We start from the raw sequence: 14757 nt of genomic DNA, 5'->3' as shown, positions 1-14757 counted from the left end.
GTTGATTTTATTTGTTATAAGAATGGCTACTCCAGCTTGTTTCTTTGGACCATTTGCTTGGACCATTTTTCCCAGACTTTAACTCTGTCTTTGTGACTGAGGTGCATTTCCTGTATGCAGCAAAATGCTGGGTCCTGTTTACATATCCAGTCTATTAGCCTGTCTTCTTATTGGGGAATTGAGTCCATTGATATTGAGAGATACTAAGAAATAGTGATTGTTTCCTGTTATTTTTGTTGTTAGAGGTGGAATTATGTTTGTGTGACTATCTTCTTTTGGGTTTGTTGAAATATTAAATTCTTTCTTATTATAGGATGCAGTTTCCCTCTTTCTGTTGGAGTTTTTCATCTATTATCCTTTGTAGGGACTGAATTTGTAGAAAGACACTGTGTAAATTTGTTTTTGTCATGGAATATCTTGGTTTCTCCATCTAAGATAATTTAGAGTTTTGCTGAATACAGTAGCCTGAGCTGGCATTTGTGTTCTCTAAGGGTCTGTATGACATCTGTCCAGTATCTTCTAGCTTTCATAGTCTCTGTTGAGAAGTCTGGTGTAATTCTGATAGGTCTGCATTTATATGTTACTTGACCTTTCTCCCTTACTGCTTTTAATATTCTTTCTTTTGTTTGTTTGGGTTTTTTTATGTATTTGGTGTTTTCTCTATTATGTTATGGGAGGAATTTCTTTTCTGGTCCAATAATTTTGTTGAAGATATTTACTTACCCTTTAAGTTGGGAATCTTCCTTCTCTTCTAAACCTGTTATTCTTAGGTTTGGTCTTCTCATTTTGTCCTGGATTTCATGGATGTATTGGGTTAGAAGCTTTTTGCTTTTTGCATTTTCTTTGACTATTCTTTCAGTGTTTTCTATTGTATCTTCTGCCACTGTGATTCTCTCTTCAATCTCTTGTATTCTCTATTGATCCTTGAGTCTATGACTCCTGATCTCTTCCCTATGTTTTCTACCTCCAGGATTATCTCCCTTTGTGATTTCTTTATTGTTTCTACTTCCATTTTTTGATCCTGAATAGTTTTATGTAATTCCTTCACCTTTTTGGTTTTGTTTTCCTATGATTCTTTAAGGGATTTTTGTGTTTCCTCTTTAATGGCTTCTACTTATTTACCTGTGTTACCCTGTATTACCTTAAGGGAGTTATGTCCTTCTTAAAGTCCTTTATCATGTTCATGAGATGTGATTTTTAAATCTTGCTTTTGTGGTGTGTTGGAATATCCAGTATTTGCTGTGGTGGGACAACTGGGTTCCAATGATGCCAAGTATTCTTGGTTTCGATTGCTTAGGTCTTTGAACTTGCCTCTTGTCATCTGGTTATCTCTATTGTTAGTTGGCCTTGCTTTCTCTGACTGGATCTTGTCCCTCCTTTTGGGCCTTTGCGCCTGTGAGTTTGTGATCTTTGGAGTGAGAGCACTCCTGACAGACCAGCTCTCTGACAGCCAGTTTTGGGTCCAAGAGCTGTGGGACAACCCTAGTTCTGTGCACAGATGGAGAGCAGAAGGAACTTGAGGTTGCCTTGTGGCTCCCACACCTCACATTCCTGGTGTGTCCCTCCTTAGACAATCAGTGGAGAGAAAGTGGGATCCTACCTGTGAGTTTTGGGCTTACAAGGGAGAGTGCTCTTGGCAGACCAGCTCCCTACAGGCAGGTTTTGTGTCTGAAGGTTGTGTGACAGACAAGCTCGGGGCGTAGATCTAGATTACTACTTATGACAATGTTGAGGAGCTACCGGATAAGAAATGATAATAGTAATCTGGGAAGGAAACAGTAGGGGTCAGAAACCAACTTGAAATTGATTTTACCCATGGAACAATCAGATAGCCAGAACAACAGTCAAAAATTATAAGCATAGAAACAATATCATCATATAACTTCTTTAAAATCTCACCCAAAAAATGACTTAAGAGGAAACCTAGAAATCTTAAGTAAGTTGGTTTTTGAAATTTCATAGTTGTCCTTTACTGCAGACAAAACAGGAGACTGTGGTTAATGTGTGCTCATCATCAGAAAGGAAAAAACAGAGTAAAGATGGATATATGAAATATTTTAACTAAAGGAGCATTGAAGATGAGTGTAGTTGTTTGTGTCTGTAGTACTGGCATACTTACAAAACTTACAAAGTGGAATCCCTTCAGCTCAGGAGATTGAGACCAAAGAAATAGACAGCAAGAAGGGAGAAAAGGCAGGGAGAAAATACTGCGGGAGTAAAGACAGGGAGCCAGTGTCAATCATCCTAATTTTTCTCCTTATAGAAAAGTTCATCCTTATGTAATAGAGGCTACTTCTATCCAATTTTATCTTGTGCATTTTGTGATGTTATTTGCAAGAACATTTATATACACTATTTTCTTTGAGGATTATAGTCTAAATTTAATTCTTATTATCTAAATGTTACTAAATAAGAATGCAAAATGACTTTAGGGTTAAGAGATTTATAAATATGACATGAAAAGAATGTAAGAATTCAACTACTTCTCTGCTGTGGTGGAAGGTTTTAGGGCTTTTGAACACACACTTTATGGAAACTGAATTGCTCAACCTCACTGGTGTCTGTGATATCAACCTAGACTTTAATCTAAAATAATTTTCTCTCTGGCAGGATGAGTCTTTGAAGCAACTGCAGGTTGTGCATCAGCCATGGCTTTTACCAAGTGACACAGAAAGTGATGGAATTGAAGCAGAACAAGACAAACGTGAGTAAATTCATGTTCTGGGGCGAGGGACTTTTAACTAAGTCAGCAACAGGATTGGTTTAATGCTATCCTAAGTCTTGTAGAGAAGTTGAGAAGCGAACTTTTGAAATATGAATCGTTTTTTCTTGATAGCAACAGAGGAATGTCCAGCTAAAATCTCCTAGGAATTCTGCAGAATAATGTCAATGGCGACTTGGTGGTATTTGGAAATTTCAAAATACCATACAATTGGATGACTACAACATGAAAAGTTACACTTATAAATTAAATTATTAATAAAATCGTCTTGAACAAGCAGCATGGTATACTAAAGAGGAAAATGTCTAATTCTGAAGTAATTACACACAACCTGGAACATGCATAGAAAACGCTGGCAACACACATGTAAGCCTGTTCTTTCCCATGGCCTGCCGTGCATACTGAAAGGGATATGAGCTTGTATGTCATAGTTACATTCAGTCATTTGCAGTGAATTCTTTCAAAGCCTTTATAATGTTTGCATTAATAAAAAAATGGTTGCAAGTATTCTACAGACAGGCTAATGTATGATTTGAGTTAGTTTAGCTGTCAAATTGAACAAAGGTGCTTGAATTTGGCCAAGCCAACATTCTTTTTGTTTTAATTGGATATATTTTTTATTTACATTTCAAATGTTATTCCTTTTTCCATTTTCCTATCCATAAGCCCCCTATCTCCTCCCCCCTCCACAAGGGTATTTCTCCTCCATCCACCCCCCTTTACCATGCTTGCCCAACATTCCCCTGCACTGGAGGTCCAACATTGGCAGGACCAAGGGCTTCTCCTTCCACTGGTGCCCAACAAGGCCATCCTCTGCTACATTTGCAGTTGGAGCTATCGAACCAACATTGTTATAGAATGGAATTTAATAACTGCATCTGTGTGACTGTGCTAATGAGCTAAACCCCGAATATAAAGAAAGGATCTATAACAGTGTATGGTAAGTGATCTCAGACATAGGCTTATGTCCTTTCCCTGAAACTCATGCTTATGACCAGTTTTAAGATGCCCTCATAGCCAAGCAATATAAAGGAGATAAAAATCCTGGGAACTTTCTTCAACCTTGGACATTTAATAAGTTTTGGTTATTTCACATATAATTTTCTCAAACTTCTGACAATAAATTAGAATTTTCCCCTTTTCTGATAAAGTGAAATTTTTTACTTTCTTCATCTTATTTAAAAACTTAACAAGCCTCCACAAGCATGAAAACTGTCACTCAGTATGAACCATTGACTAAATGAATATTAGAGGGCTTTGCTGCTCTCCAGTTTGTTTAATAAGGAAAATTCAAATTTAAAAGTAGCAATAACATTATTATAAGTATCATACACAACTATTCTACAATTATAATATTGGATATGAGGGTTTATTCATGGATTTTTTGAATTATCATTCTAAAGAAGGCCATTTTTTAATTCTTGTAATCAGACCTAAGACCAAAAATACTTGTCCTTGGCAATGCTGTGCAAAGAGATGACCTTAGCAATGGTAAACTGTTTGAAATAAAATCTGGGTTGAATATAATTAAATGGTAATAAGAGCCATCTGGAAATGGAATGTCCACCTGCAATGTAACACAGGCAGGCAAATGTTTTCACGAGTCCTTTCCAATTGCCAGGTGCTAGGATGTGTATAAGGTGGAGGCCCTGAAGCTCTGGCATGTTGTCCACTTGTACTCCGTGTGTGTGGTTTGTGCAATAGTTCACAGCTCACTGCTTCATCACCTGTGTCTACTTCCTCAGTTAACAAAAACCAATGGTATAAGTCGGTGTGAACTGAGCATCTTACTCAGAGTTTGCAGCTTTATATCCCAGGAAATTATAAATATGCAAGGGACCAAGTTCATCTCCCCAAAAGCAACTCCCATTTTAATACAGTGTTTTATAAATAATACCTAGGTAATGCTACAAATTACTTAATTTTTCTTGGAATAAAACAATCATGAAAGGAATTTTCAAAAAAATATTTCAGGATATTTGCAGTAGTGCATATTATTTTAGCTCAAATAGATTTTTTGTTTGTTTATTTTTGTGTTTAAATGTCCACCTGTTAGAAAGATGCTTTGGAACAACTGAAAGGAAATCTTTATAGGTTTTGATTCTAAGCAAATGGAACACATGGTTAGGGAGATTTTGTCTTTATAACATTTATTAACAAACTCTAAGATAAAGTATAAACAAACTCATGTCTACAGTGCACATGTAGGTTTGGATCTCTTAGGTTATAATCCTGAACCACTAAGTAAATAATGCCAGATGTCCAGATATACTGCAGTTTTCTAGGATGCTGAGTCAGAAGCTCTGTTCACTGCATAGGGCAAGGTTTTACATTTTTAATAAATCCTTGGGGGGTTAGATGAACTTTTTCACTTATTCCAAAAAATAGTAAATATTACAAAGAAAAGTTCAATGAATTAGAACTTGTTGTTCTTAGTATTGATTTCATATTGGTCCTTGATTCTCTAGACCTTTTCTTTCTCAGAGGTAGATTTCAATTTTGCATGTAAAACATGAGATACAGGAAGAAAGACTAATCATAGAATGAGTGGATCTAGACAGAAACAAGTGCAGCTCCTCCACATTAAAGTTTATAAAGTCAAAGTGGAAATATCAGTCAGCATTCCTTAACTACATCTTGAATTTTTAAAAAAACGTGCTTGTGCGTGGATATTAAGTGATCTTGGTATACTATAGTTCTGTAAACAGGGTTCACTGAGAATGTATGAAATCCTAAGTTCTGTCTTTAACACTACAAACTAAGAATTAAAAGCAAATACAGAAAAAAGAAAAAATGTCCAAGCAAATCCACAAGAGAAAAGATGTCCAAAATAAACAAGTACCAGCTTGGCAGGTGTCTCACAGCTCTGATGCCAGGACCCTAGAGGCTGCCAGAAGAGGATATGGAGTTTGTGGTCACTCTGGGATACACAGCCAGACACTGTCTCAGAAAACAAACAAGGATCAGGACCATATATTGAACCTAGTTATACAACAATGTGTTAAGATGTCAGAAATAAGTCAAGGTTCTAGGAACTCAGGGAGTCACTGTTAAGGTCCTGTGGTCTAAAAACCATAAAGGCACACAGTGTCCTTAGGGAGGCTTTACTTATGAAGCCCCACACTTGAGGACTTGACACACATATGAATCTGTTATCTCCAGATGTAGAGAAAGCAAGGAAGTTTGTCCTCCAGGAGCTTTAGTTGAAAATGCAGTTATCCCTTTCCTTCAGTCTCTGCTCCACTCCTTGTCCCTGTATTCCCTCCCGTGAGCATTTTGTTCCCCCGTCTAAGAAGAACTAAAGCATCCACATTTTGGTCTTCCTTCATGGGCTTCATATGGTCTGGGAATTGTATCTTGGGTATTCCAAGCTTTTGAGATAATATCCACTTATCAGTGAGTGAATACCATGTATTTTTTTTGTGATTGGGTTACCTCACTCAGGGTGATATTTTCTAGTTCCATTCATTTGCCTATGAATTTCATGTAGTCGTTGTTTTTTATAGCTGAGTAGTACTCCATTATCTAGATGTACCACATTTTTGGAATTCACTCCTCTGTTGAAGAACATCTGGGTTATTTCCAGATTCTGGCTATTATAAATATGGCTGCTATGAAAATAGGGGAACATGTGTCTTTTTTTTATGTTGGAGAATCTTTTGGGTATATGTCCAGGAGTGGTATAGCTGGGTCCTCTGGTAGTACTATGTCCAATTTCTGAGGAACATCCAGACTGATTTCCAAAGCTGTAACAGCTCATGATCCCATCAACAATGGAGGACTGTTCCTCTTTTTCCACATCCTCGCCAGCATCTGCTGTCACCTGAGTTTTTTATCTTAGCCATTTTGGTGTGAGGTGGAATCTCAGGGTTGTTTTGATTTGCATTTCCCTGAGGACTAAGGATGTTGAACATTTTTTAGGTGCTTCTCAACTGTCTTTTTTCCACTGAATGGTTTTAGCTCCTTTGTCAAAGATCAAGTGACCATAGGTGGGTATGTATCCCATATGCAGCCACCAAACCCAGTCACTATCGCTGATGCCAAGAAGTGCTTTTTGACAGGAGCCAGATATGGATGTCTCCTGAGAGGCTCAGCAGGAGCCTTACTGATATACATGAGGATGCTTGCAGCTAACCATTGGACTGTGCATAAGGACCCAATGGAGGAGTTAGAGAAAGGACTGAAGGAGCAAGCCCATAGAAAAAACAACAATACCAACCAACCAAATCCCGGAGAGCTCCCAGGGAATAAACCACCAACCAAAGAGTACACATGGAGGGACCCATGGCTCCAGCCACTATGTAACAGAGGATGGCCTTGTTGGGCACCAGTAAGAGGAGAAGCCCTTGGCCCTGTGAAGGCTTGTTTCCCCAGTGTGGATTAATGCCACAGTGTTGAGGTGGAAGTGCGTAGGTGGGTGTGGGAGCATCCTCAAAGAAGCAGGGGGTGGTGCGATGGGAGAGGGGGAAACTGGGAAACGAGATAACATTTGAAATGTAAATACATAAAATATCTAATAAAAAAAGAAAAAGAAATGCAGTCATCCATATGAAGGCTAGCATTTAGGTCTCAACTAGTAGAGTTTAATGGGGAACTTCTTATGTTGTCTGGAACTTAAATTGTGGTAGAAATTGGCCTTTTTTTTAAATTAAAACTTCCCTGTGCCCTTTCCTAGGTAAATGTGAGACCTGCAATATTTATAAACCATAAAGATTTGAAAATCAACTCTCTGAAGATAAGATCTCAGACAAGATTTATAGAGTTGGTGAAAAGTCACAGTGACACAATGTCAAGTCAGTGGGTGAGGAAAACAGTAGAGATGGCCTCATTAGGATGCAAGGGAACAGCACTATATGATCAACTATTTGAAGATCCAAAAGGAAGCCAGAAAATCACGCCAAAAGGCTAAAGATGTAGGGAAAGGTGGATATGTAGAAGATATTAAATAAATCACTTAGTATGATTTACCCAGCAGTGATTTCTAATTCCCCCACTGTGAAGTTGCTGCTAACCTAGTTGGTAATGTACTACCCTCTGTCTCCTGTAAGCAAATGACCAATGCTGGTCCGCATTCAGGGCTCTGCCATGCACTATCTTCTGGCCTTTGTGCTTCTTGTGAGGAAGTTAGATGCCGGTTTCACTGGCGACCCTTTGTAGATGATGTGATGTTTTTCTCTAGCTACTTCCAGGATTGTCTCTTTGGGTTTGTCTTTTGACAAACTGTATAGGTATGAGCATCTTCTTAGAACTTCTCATTATCTAAGTTACTCTTTCTTTAATCTAACAGGGATTATTGATGTTGTTTTATCATTGCTCACTCAAAAACTCTGCCCTTATCTCTGTCACTTTTGGAGACTCTGAAATACACACTCTCTTACCAGTGATTCAAGAATCTCTAAGTTACTCTTTTACTTTGGCTTTTTCTTTAATATTTTTGTGTTTCTCAGAATGAATAATCTCATGTATGATTACTTTTTTATTCCTTAGAATGAATAATCTCAATTGACCTATCTTTAAACTCTTTTATTCTTTTCATATCTTCTCAGCTCTGCTCTTGAACCCCACAACAATTAACGATTTTTTTATCTCATTGTCTTTTATAATTTACATCTCCTTAATGATGGTTTATAGTTATCAAGACATTTTTCTCATACCTTTCTGTAATTTTGATATCATTTTCACAGTAGTTCCAATATAATTATAGCAATTTCTTATTGATTAAGCCTTGTCTTGTGTGCTTGTAATATAGACTTCCCTGGAGATAGTTTCTATTATCTGCTTTATTTGTGGACCCCAACTTTTTTGTTTTGTGACATGTCACTTGTTTAACATTTGACTATTCTTTTTGGAATTGACCACTGAAGCTCTTTTCAGTGGCTTAGATAACATTTGGAAAGATATTACTATGAATCATACTACTTATTTTCATACCATGGTGAGATAAGAAAGACCTCAAGAAAGTAAAATGTATATTTTATTCTACACACAATTTTCTGGCATTTAGTCCACAATTGCTTGGCCTTATGTGTTTGGGCAAGACATATATAGAGGAAATGATATAGGACATTCCACTACCACAAATGGAACTGTGAGAGCAAAGTTAGAACTTAAGCTTTTAATGGGACATAATGTGTGTGAGAGAACAGCTGTTCCCATCCTTGAAAACAGGAAGCAGAGAGCACACTAGGATCCAGAGGATACATATAACCTTCAGTGAGTGTCCCAAGTTCAGTTACCATCTTCTGCCTTCTAGATCCTCATATGAAAGCCAAAAATTTGTAAAATGAACCATAATGTATCACGTCATGAAAACACCAACCACTTTAGTTCTGTTTATATGGGGTCTGTAAGTCAGGCAAAGGTGAGAGATAGGCCATGTCAGATCTTTCCTGGAAGGCATACACATTTGCAAATCTATGCAGTTTTCTATGGAAATCATATTCGCTATATTTTCTTCTTTCCTTTTATTTTACTTCTTTTTCCTCTCTTTCCCTCTCCAATTCCTTTTCCTCTTCCTCTTCTTTCTTTAGCCCCTTCCCCTTTGTGTCCCAACTATTGTAACTACCTCAGGAATATGGTGTTCACAACGATTACTCCTATGGGCTTTTATGTTCTTTTTGTTTTGTTTTCATTTATTTTGTTTTTTGGTGTTTTTTGTTTGTTTGTTTGTTTGTTTGTTTGTTGCTTTTGTTTTTTTGTATTTTTCTGAGACAGATTACTCTGTGTAGCTTTGACTATCCTACAACTAGTTTTTGAGATCAGGCTGGCCTTGAATTTACAGAGATCTGCCTGCCTCTGCCTCCTGTCTAATGGGGTGTACCACCACAGTCCTACACAACCCTGATTGTGTTTAATAAATATCTTAGATGCATCTTTTCTCATAGAAGAAATTTGGAAGACTATAAAGAAGTATTATCTAAGTGTCCATAGAAGTCTAATTGTGATAGCTGTCTAAAAATGTGTATTTGGGATTCCAAATTCATTCTGCTCTTGTGCCTCCTAGGATGTTCTGATCACAGTCTCCTGCATGATGAACGTACTTATTTTCAAGGGTGCTGCTGAACTGAAGAGAAATATTTTGATAGAAGGCAGTGAAAAATGTCCATAACTCAGTGCTTTTGCTGAGATATCTGCATGTCTTGACCTAATGTTTTACTCTCAGGAGTAGAAACATGGCAGCTCACTATGGAGTATAGAGTCAGATAGTATATGTGAGAGTCTTAGCTTCAAATGAAATTTAAAAGAAAAGTTTAAGTTTCTAATAAAATGTAGTAAAATGACACTGGGAAAATACTACTTACTATATTTGGGTCTCTTAGTCATCGTTGTGGTGACAAATTTTCAAGAGTGACAAGTCAACTGTACAGTTGAAAATGAACAGGCCAATAAACCAGTGTGCTGGCTTAGATAGTGGAATTACTGTTCATTTGTTGGATTGATCTGATAATTTTCTAAAATATCTACATAATAAAGTCACTACTTAGTTCTACAGAAACAAGCTCTGCTTGATCATAGTGAGCATAAGTCCCCTTTGCAGAATGCCTATCTCTGATTTCAGTCTACACTTCTGTAAGAACAGCTGTCCCTCAAATTTAACATTCTTTAGTCTTATCTCTCTCAATCAAATAATGGGGAAGTTGGGGCTCCTAAATACTGTTTGCTCATTCATTTCACCTCATTACTAACAGAGAGAAGACCAGATCCTACATCTTCTGGCCAGTGCTGATGCTATTACACCCCTACCCTATGCTTCATTTATAACCTTCCCTTAATCCCATTGCCAAGGCCTGATTGTGACTCTTTATATCAGAAGTGTGGAAGGTAGAAAATTGAAACACAGGATTTGACCATGTATCTAGGCATTTCACCTTGAAGGAAAACCTATTATGTTACCTAAGTTATTTCTTTCTAGGTACTCTCCCAAGATTTGATTTTGAAGTATGTGTAAGATATGGGTACTAGGGTTCCATAGGTGATTAAATCCCCATGCCCAAGATAAAGTACTAATAAGTACATCTAAGATAGAAAGTTATAGAAGAGAAGTATATATAGGAGGGTAGTGTCTATGTTGGTCTATGACCTAAAGAGAGAAACCATCAGTGGCGAGTTAGGTCTGAAAGGTGTCAGAGCTTCAAAAAATTTGTATCTCTTGAGATTCCCATAATGTTAGGGCTGTGCCATCAAAGTGAGGACTAGAAATTATATTATTCATACCAAAGGGATTGACAGACAGAGGACTTTGGTGCTTTGTGATCATTTATGGATCATGTGAGTTATCTTCATACTACAAACATTTGTAAGTGAAAGGACTTACATGCTGGAAAGAATCAAAGACTATCACAATAAAAGTAATAAAGCAAAAGCAATAGCGATAACTACTGAGATTAGCTCTCACAGGGAAAATTGCCAGAACTTGATACCAAACAGTAGTAGACTGGCTTTCTATATTCAACAAATTTTGATAACAATTTAATCTCATAATTTTTTTGCTTTAAATTTTTCTATGCTTCTTAAAAATTAAAGCTTTTTTATAAATGGTTATGAAATCTGAATCACATCAGACAATATACTCTCTAAGTTTGATATAGCAAACATTTTTCAATTGATCTTTAAACAGTATAAAAATAAGTCCAAGTACTTACAGTTACTTATTTGTGAAAAGCTAGTGACTCCAATGTCAGTTGCAAGTCTCTACTATAATATTTAATGTTGAGGACTATTTTTGTTACAGAAAAGATTTTGCAATTTTTGGAGTGCAAATGCCTGTGAATCACTCATATAATGTTCTTTTGTGAAAATCCTCCCTAGGTCTGTGGCGAGACTCACAAATTATGAAATTACTTCCTAAGGCCCTAGAAAAATTAACTAATGGTAACATTTAATAGTATTGTTTTAGTTAGGGGTTACTGCTGTGAACAGACACCATGTCCAAGGTAACTCTTATAAAGACAACATTTAATTGGGGCTAGCTTACAGATTCAGAGGTTCCATCTATCATCATTATGGCAGGAAGCAAGGCAGTGTCCAGGCAGGCACAGTGCTGAACGAATTTAGAGTATCACATCTTGTTCAGAAGGCAAAAAGGAGAAAACTGACTTCTAGGAAACTAGGAGGAATGTCCCAAAGCTCACCCCCACAGGTACTCACTTCTTCCAACAAGGCCACACTTCTTAGAAGTGCCACTCCCTTGGCCAAGCATATTCAAATCACTGTGCTGTACTGCCTAGCTTCCTTAGGTCTTGTTCAAACACAAGAGTCTATGGGGATCATATCTAGGGAAGGAACAATGTAAAATACATTTAGTAAAACTTTAAAGGTCTCTGTAACAGTCTCAACAATGTCAAAAGTCCAAACTTTAAAGCCTCTTCTGAGATTCATGTATTCTCTTAACTGTAATCTCCTATAAAATAAAACTCAAATAGCAGTTCACACATGTCCAACATATCATGACACAGGATATATATTACCATTCCAAATGTCATAGTGAAGAAATACTGGATGAAAGTAAGACCAAAAACCATCTGAGCAAACTCTAAATTGTGACTCTCCATGTCAATGTCAAAGCACGTTTCAGATCTCCAACTCCTTTCATCTTTCTTGACTGCAGCACAGTGCTCTTTGGCAGGTTCTACTATGCTAACAGATTTCCTCTGTAGGCATCCCATGGCTCTGGCATCACAGACATCTTAGGGTCTCCAAGGCAAGCTCAATGTTATAGCCTCTTGATCTAATATCTGGGATCCACACATGATCCTCCAAAGGGCTTCGGTCACATCTCCAGCTCTTCTTCTGTAGCACTCTAGACTCTGGCTGACTTCAGTCCACAGCATCTGTTGTTCACGGTGATCATTCCATGGTACTAGCATTTCCAATACACTGAGGTCTTCCGCTGCAACTAGGCTTCACCAATAATCTCTCATAGGCTCTCTTCATGGTGCCAAGCTTCAACTTCTTTGCATGACCCTTTCAGTGCTGGGTCATCAACAACTGAGGCTATACCTTCACCAATGGCTTTCCCTGGCCTCTCAAAGTGCCAAACCTCAGCTGCTCTCTGTGATCCCTTCATACCTTCAAAACCAGTACCACTTGGGTGACTCTGACACATTACCAAGTACAGCTACAGCACAAGGTACAAACTTGGCTATCTCTGGAACACAGCTTCTTTGTGCTCTCAGAAACCCCATACCAGAAGATTTCACTTCAGTGATACTGGTCTCTTCTTAATCTCCTCTAATTTCTTAGCAACAGCTAACCAGTATCAAGTGTCCTAGTAGTCTCTTCTGTTCTAGACTCTAAAGACAGAGCCATATGGCCAAAGCTCCCAAGTTCTGCTGCTTACTGGGGCTGGAACATGACTCCCCTTGTTCTATTACATTATCGCCAGTTTTCTGTTTTCCTTCACTGTCTAAGCTTGGATGGCCTGGAACTTGCTCTGTAGGTTGACCTTTTCTGCATGGCTCTGGCTCCTGAGTGCTGTAATCAAAAGTGTCTACCACCATGTCTGGACTTAAGCTTTTCTCTCCTTAGAACTTGCTCTATACCAAGCTAGCCTTGAACTCAGAGATCTACTTGCCTCAACAGGCAATTAAAGGTGAGTATCACCATACTAGGATCTAAACTTATTTCAGTGGGATCTTGACCTAATCTGTTATTCTCCCTGAACATAGGATTCAGCTCCATTTCACTTGCTGGTGCCTTTGTTACTTGAAGTCACACATTTTATATTTTTCCTTTCTCACCTTGTTCCGTTGCATTAAAATGCTCTTCATAAGAGTGAACTCTAGTAACAACACAACAGAATTGAAACCAGGCTGTTTTGTGACTTCCCTTGCCAAGTCAATTAATCTGAATCTCTTCACCTTAGCCTCAGGCAGACTCTGGACAATAGCAGAAAACAACCATGTTCTCCACTAAAACATCACAGAAACATTCAAACCCCTGGGCCTGGAAGCCTACACAGTTCAAAATACCTTCAAACCCACTCTCTTCCATATTGCTACTAGGGTGGCCAATTCAGCCTCACTTAAATCATTTCATGGCATTCCAAATCAGACGTCTGCAAATCCGATATTCTTCCAAACAAAAACACACGGTCAGGCCTATCACAGCAATACCCCAGTCCCTGGTACCAACTTCTGTCTTAGTTAGGGTTTTACTGCTCTGAGAAGACACCATGGCCAAGGTGTCTTATAAAGACAACATTAACTGGGGCTAGCTTACAGATTCAGAAATTTAGTCTATTATCATCAAGGCAGGAAGCAGCACAACATCCAGGCAGGCATGGTGCTGGAGGGGCTGAGAATTCTGTATCTGTTTAGAAGGCAAACAGAAGACTGACTTCCAGAAAGCTAGAAGGAAGGTCTCAAAGCCCATCACAACAGTGACAGACTTCCTCCTTAAGGCCATACCTTCTCCAACAAGACCACATCTCCTTATAGTGTCACTCCCTGGGCCAAGCCACAAGTATATGAAACTTAATTTCACCAAATATACTTGTCTTAAGAACAGCAAGAAAAAAATGTGTTTTGTTGCTCAGCAATATATAATTTTATAAGTTTTAAACTACATGATTCCCTCATTTAAAACTCTAGGTCATAGAGAGCAGTTGTTAGACTCATCCAAAAGCATGTATTTAAATGAGAGCACTGAAATGCTATTTTGCAAATTCTTTGGTCTAGAGTCTTTCATGGGGTTGAATTCCCTAAACTAATAGGAGCTACCTGACCCAATATTTTGTTTTTTTTTTTTAAGAAATCAAAGTTAGAAGTGAATAACACATGTTTTTAATCCTTTTACCAAGCACTTTGTTTGTCTTGGAACATTCTTATCTTTCCACTAGGTGTGGCCTGAAACTACAAAATAGTGACAATAAAATGTTAAAAAAAAAAGCAAAAAAAAAAAAACACCTTATTTCCCTCTCTACCTTGGGGAGCATACGTCGGGACAGTCTCTATATCAAATGTAATACATCTTCATGAATGTGAGGAATGCAGGGCTGCTTGCAAACAAAGCCTATTCCCGGTACTGTAGATTTT

At 37.9% G+C, this 14757-nt stretch overlaps 1 protein-coding gene across 4 annotated transcripts in view; it reads left to right on the top strand.

Annotated features, from left to right (window-relative positions):
• C5h8orf34 (similar to human chromosome 8 open reading frame 34) overlaps positions 1 to 14757 on the top strand; it is a 529514-nt gene that overhangs the window by 484329 nt on the left and 30428 nt on the right. For all 4 annotated transcript variants that reach the window (NM_001109259.2, XM_087550403.1, XM_087550402.1 and 1 more), the window contains 1 exon segment: positions 2611 to 2704. In NM_001109259.2, the coding sequence (NP_001102729.2) occupies positions 2611 to 2704 (94 nt within the window).

The sequence above is a fragment of the Rattus norvegicus genome, chromosome 5 (genome assembly GCF_021556685.1).
Source record: "Rattus norvegicus strain SHRSP/BbbUtx chromosome 5, alternate assembly SHRSP_T2T, whole genome shotgun sequence".
NCBI classification, from domain to species: Eukaryota; Metazoa; Chordata; class Mammalia; order Rodentia; family Muridae; genus Rattus; species Rattus norvegicus.
This window is presented reverse-complemented; position numbering and strand designations above follow the sequence as displayed.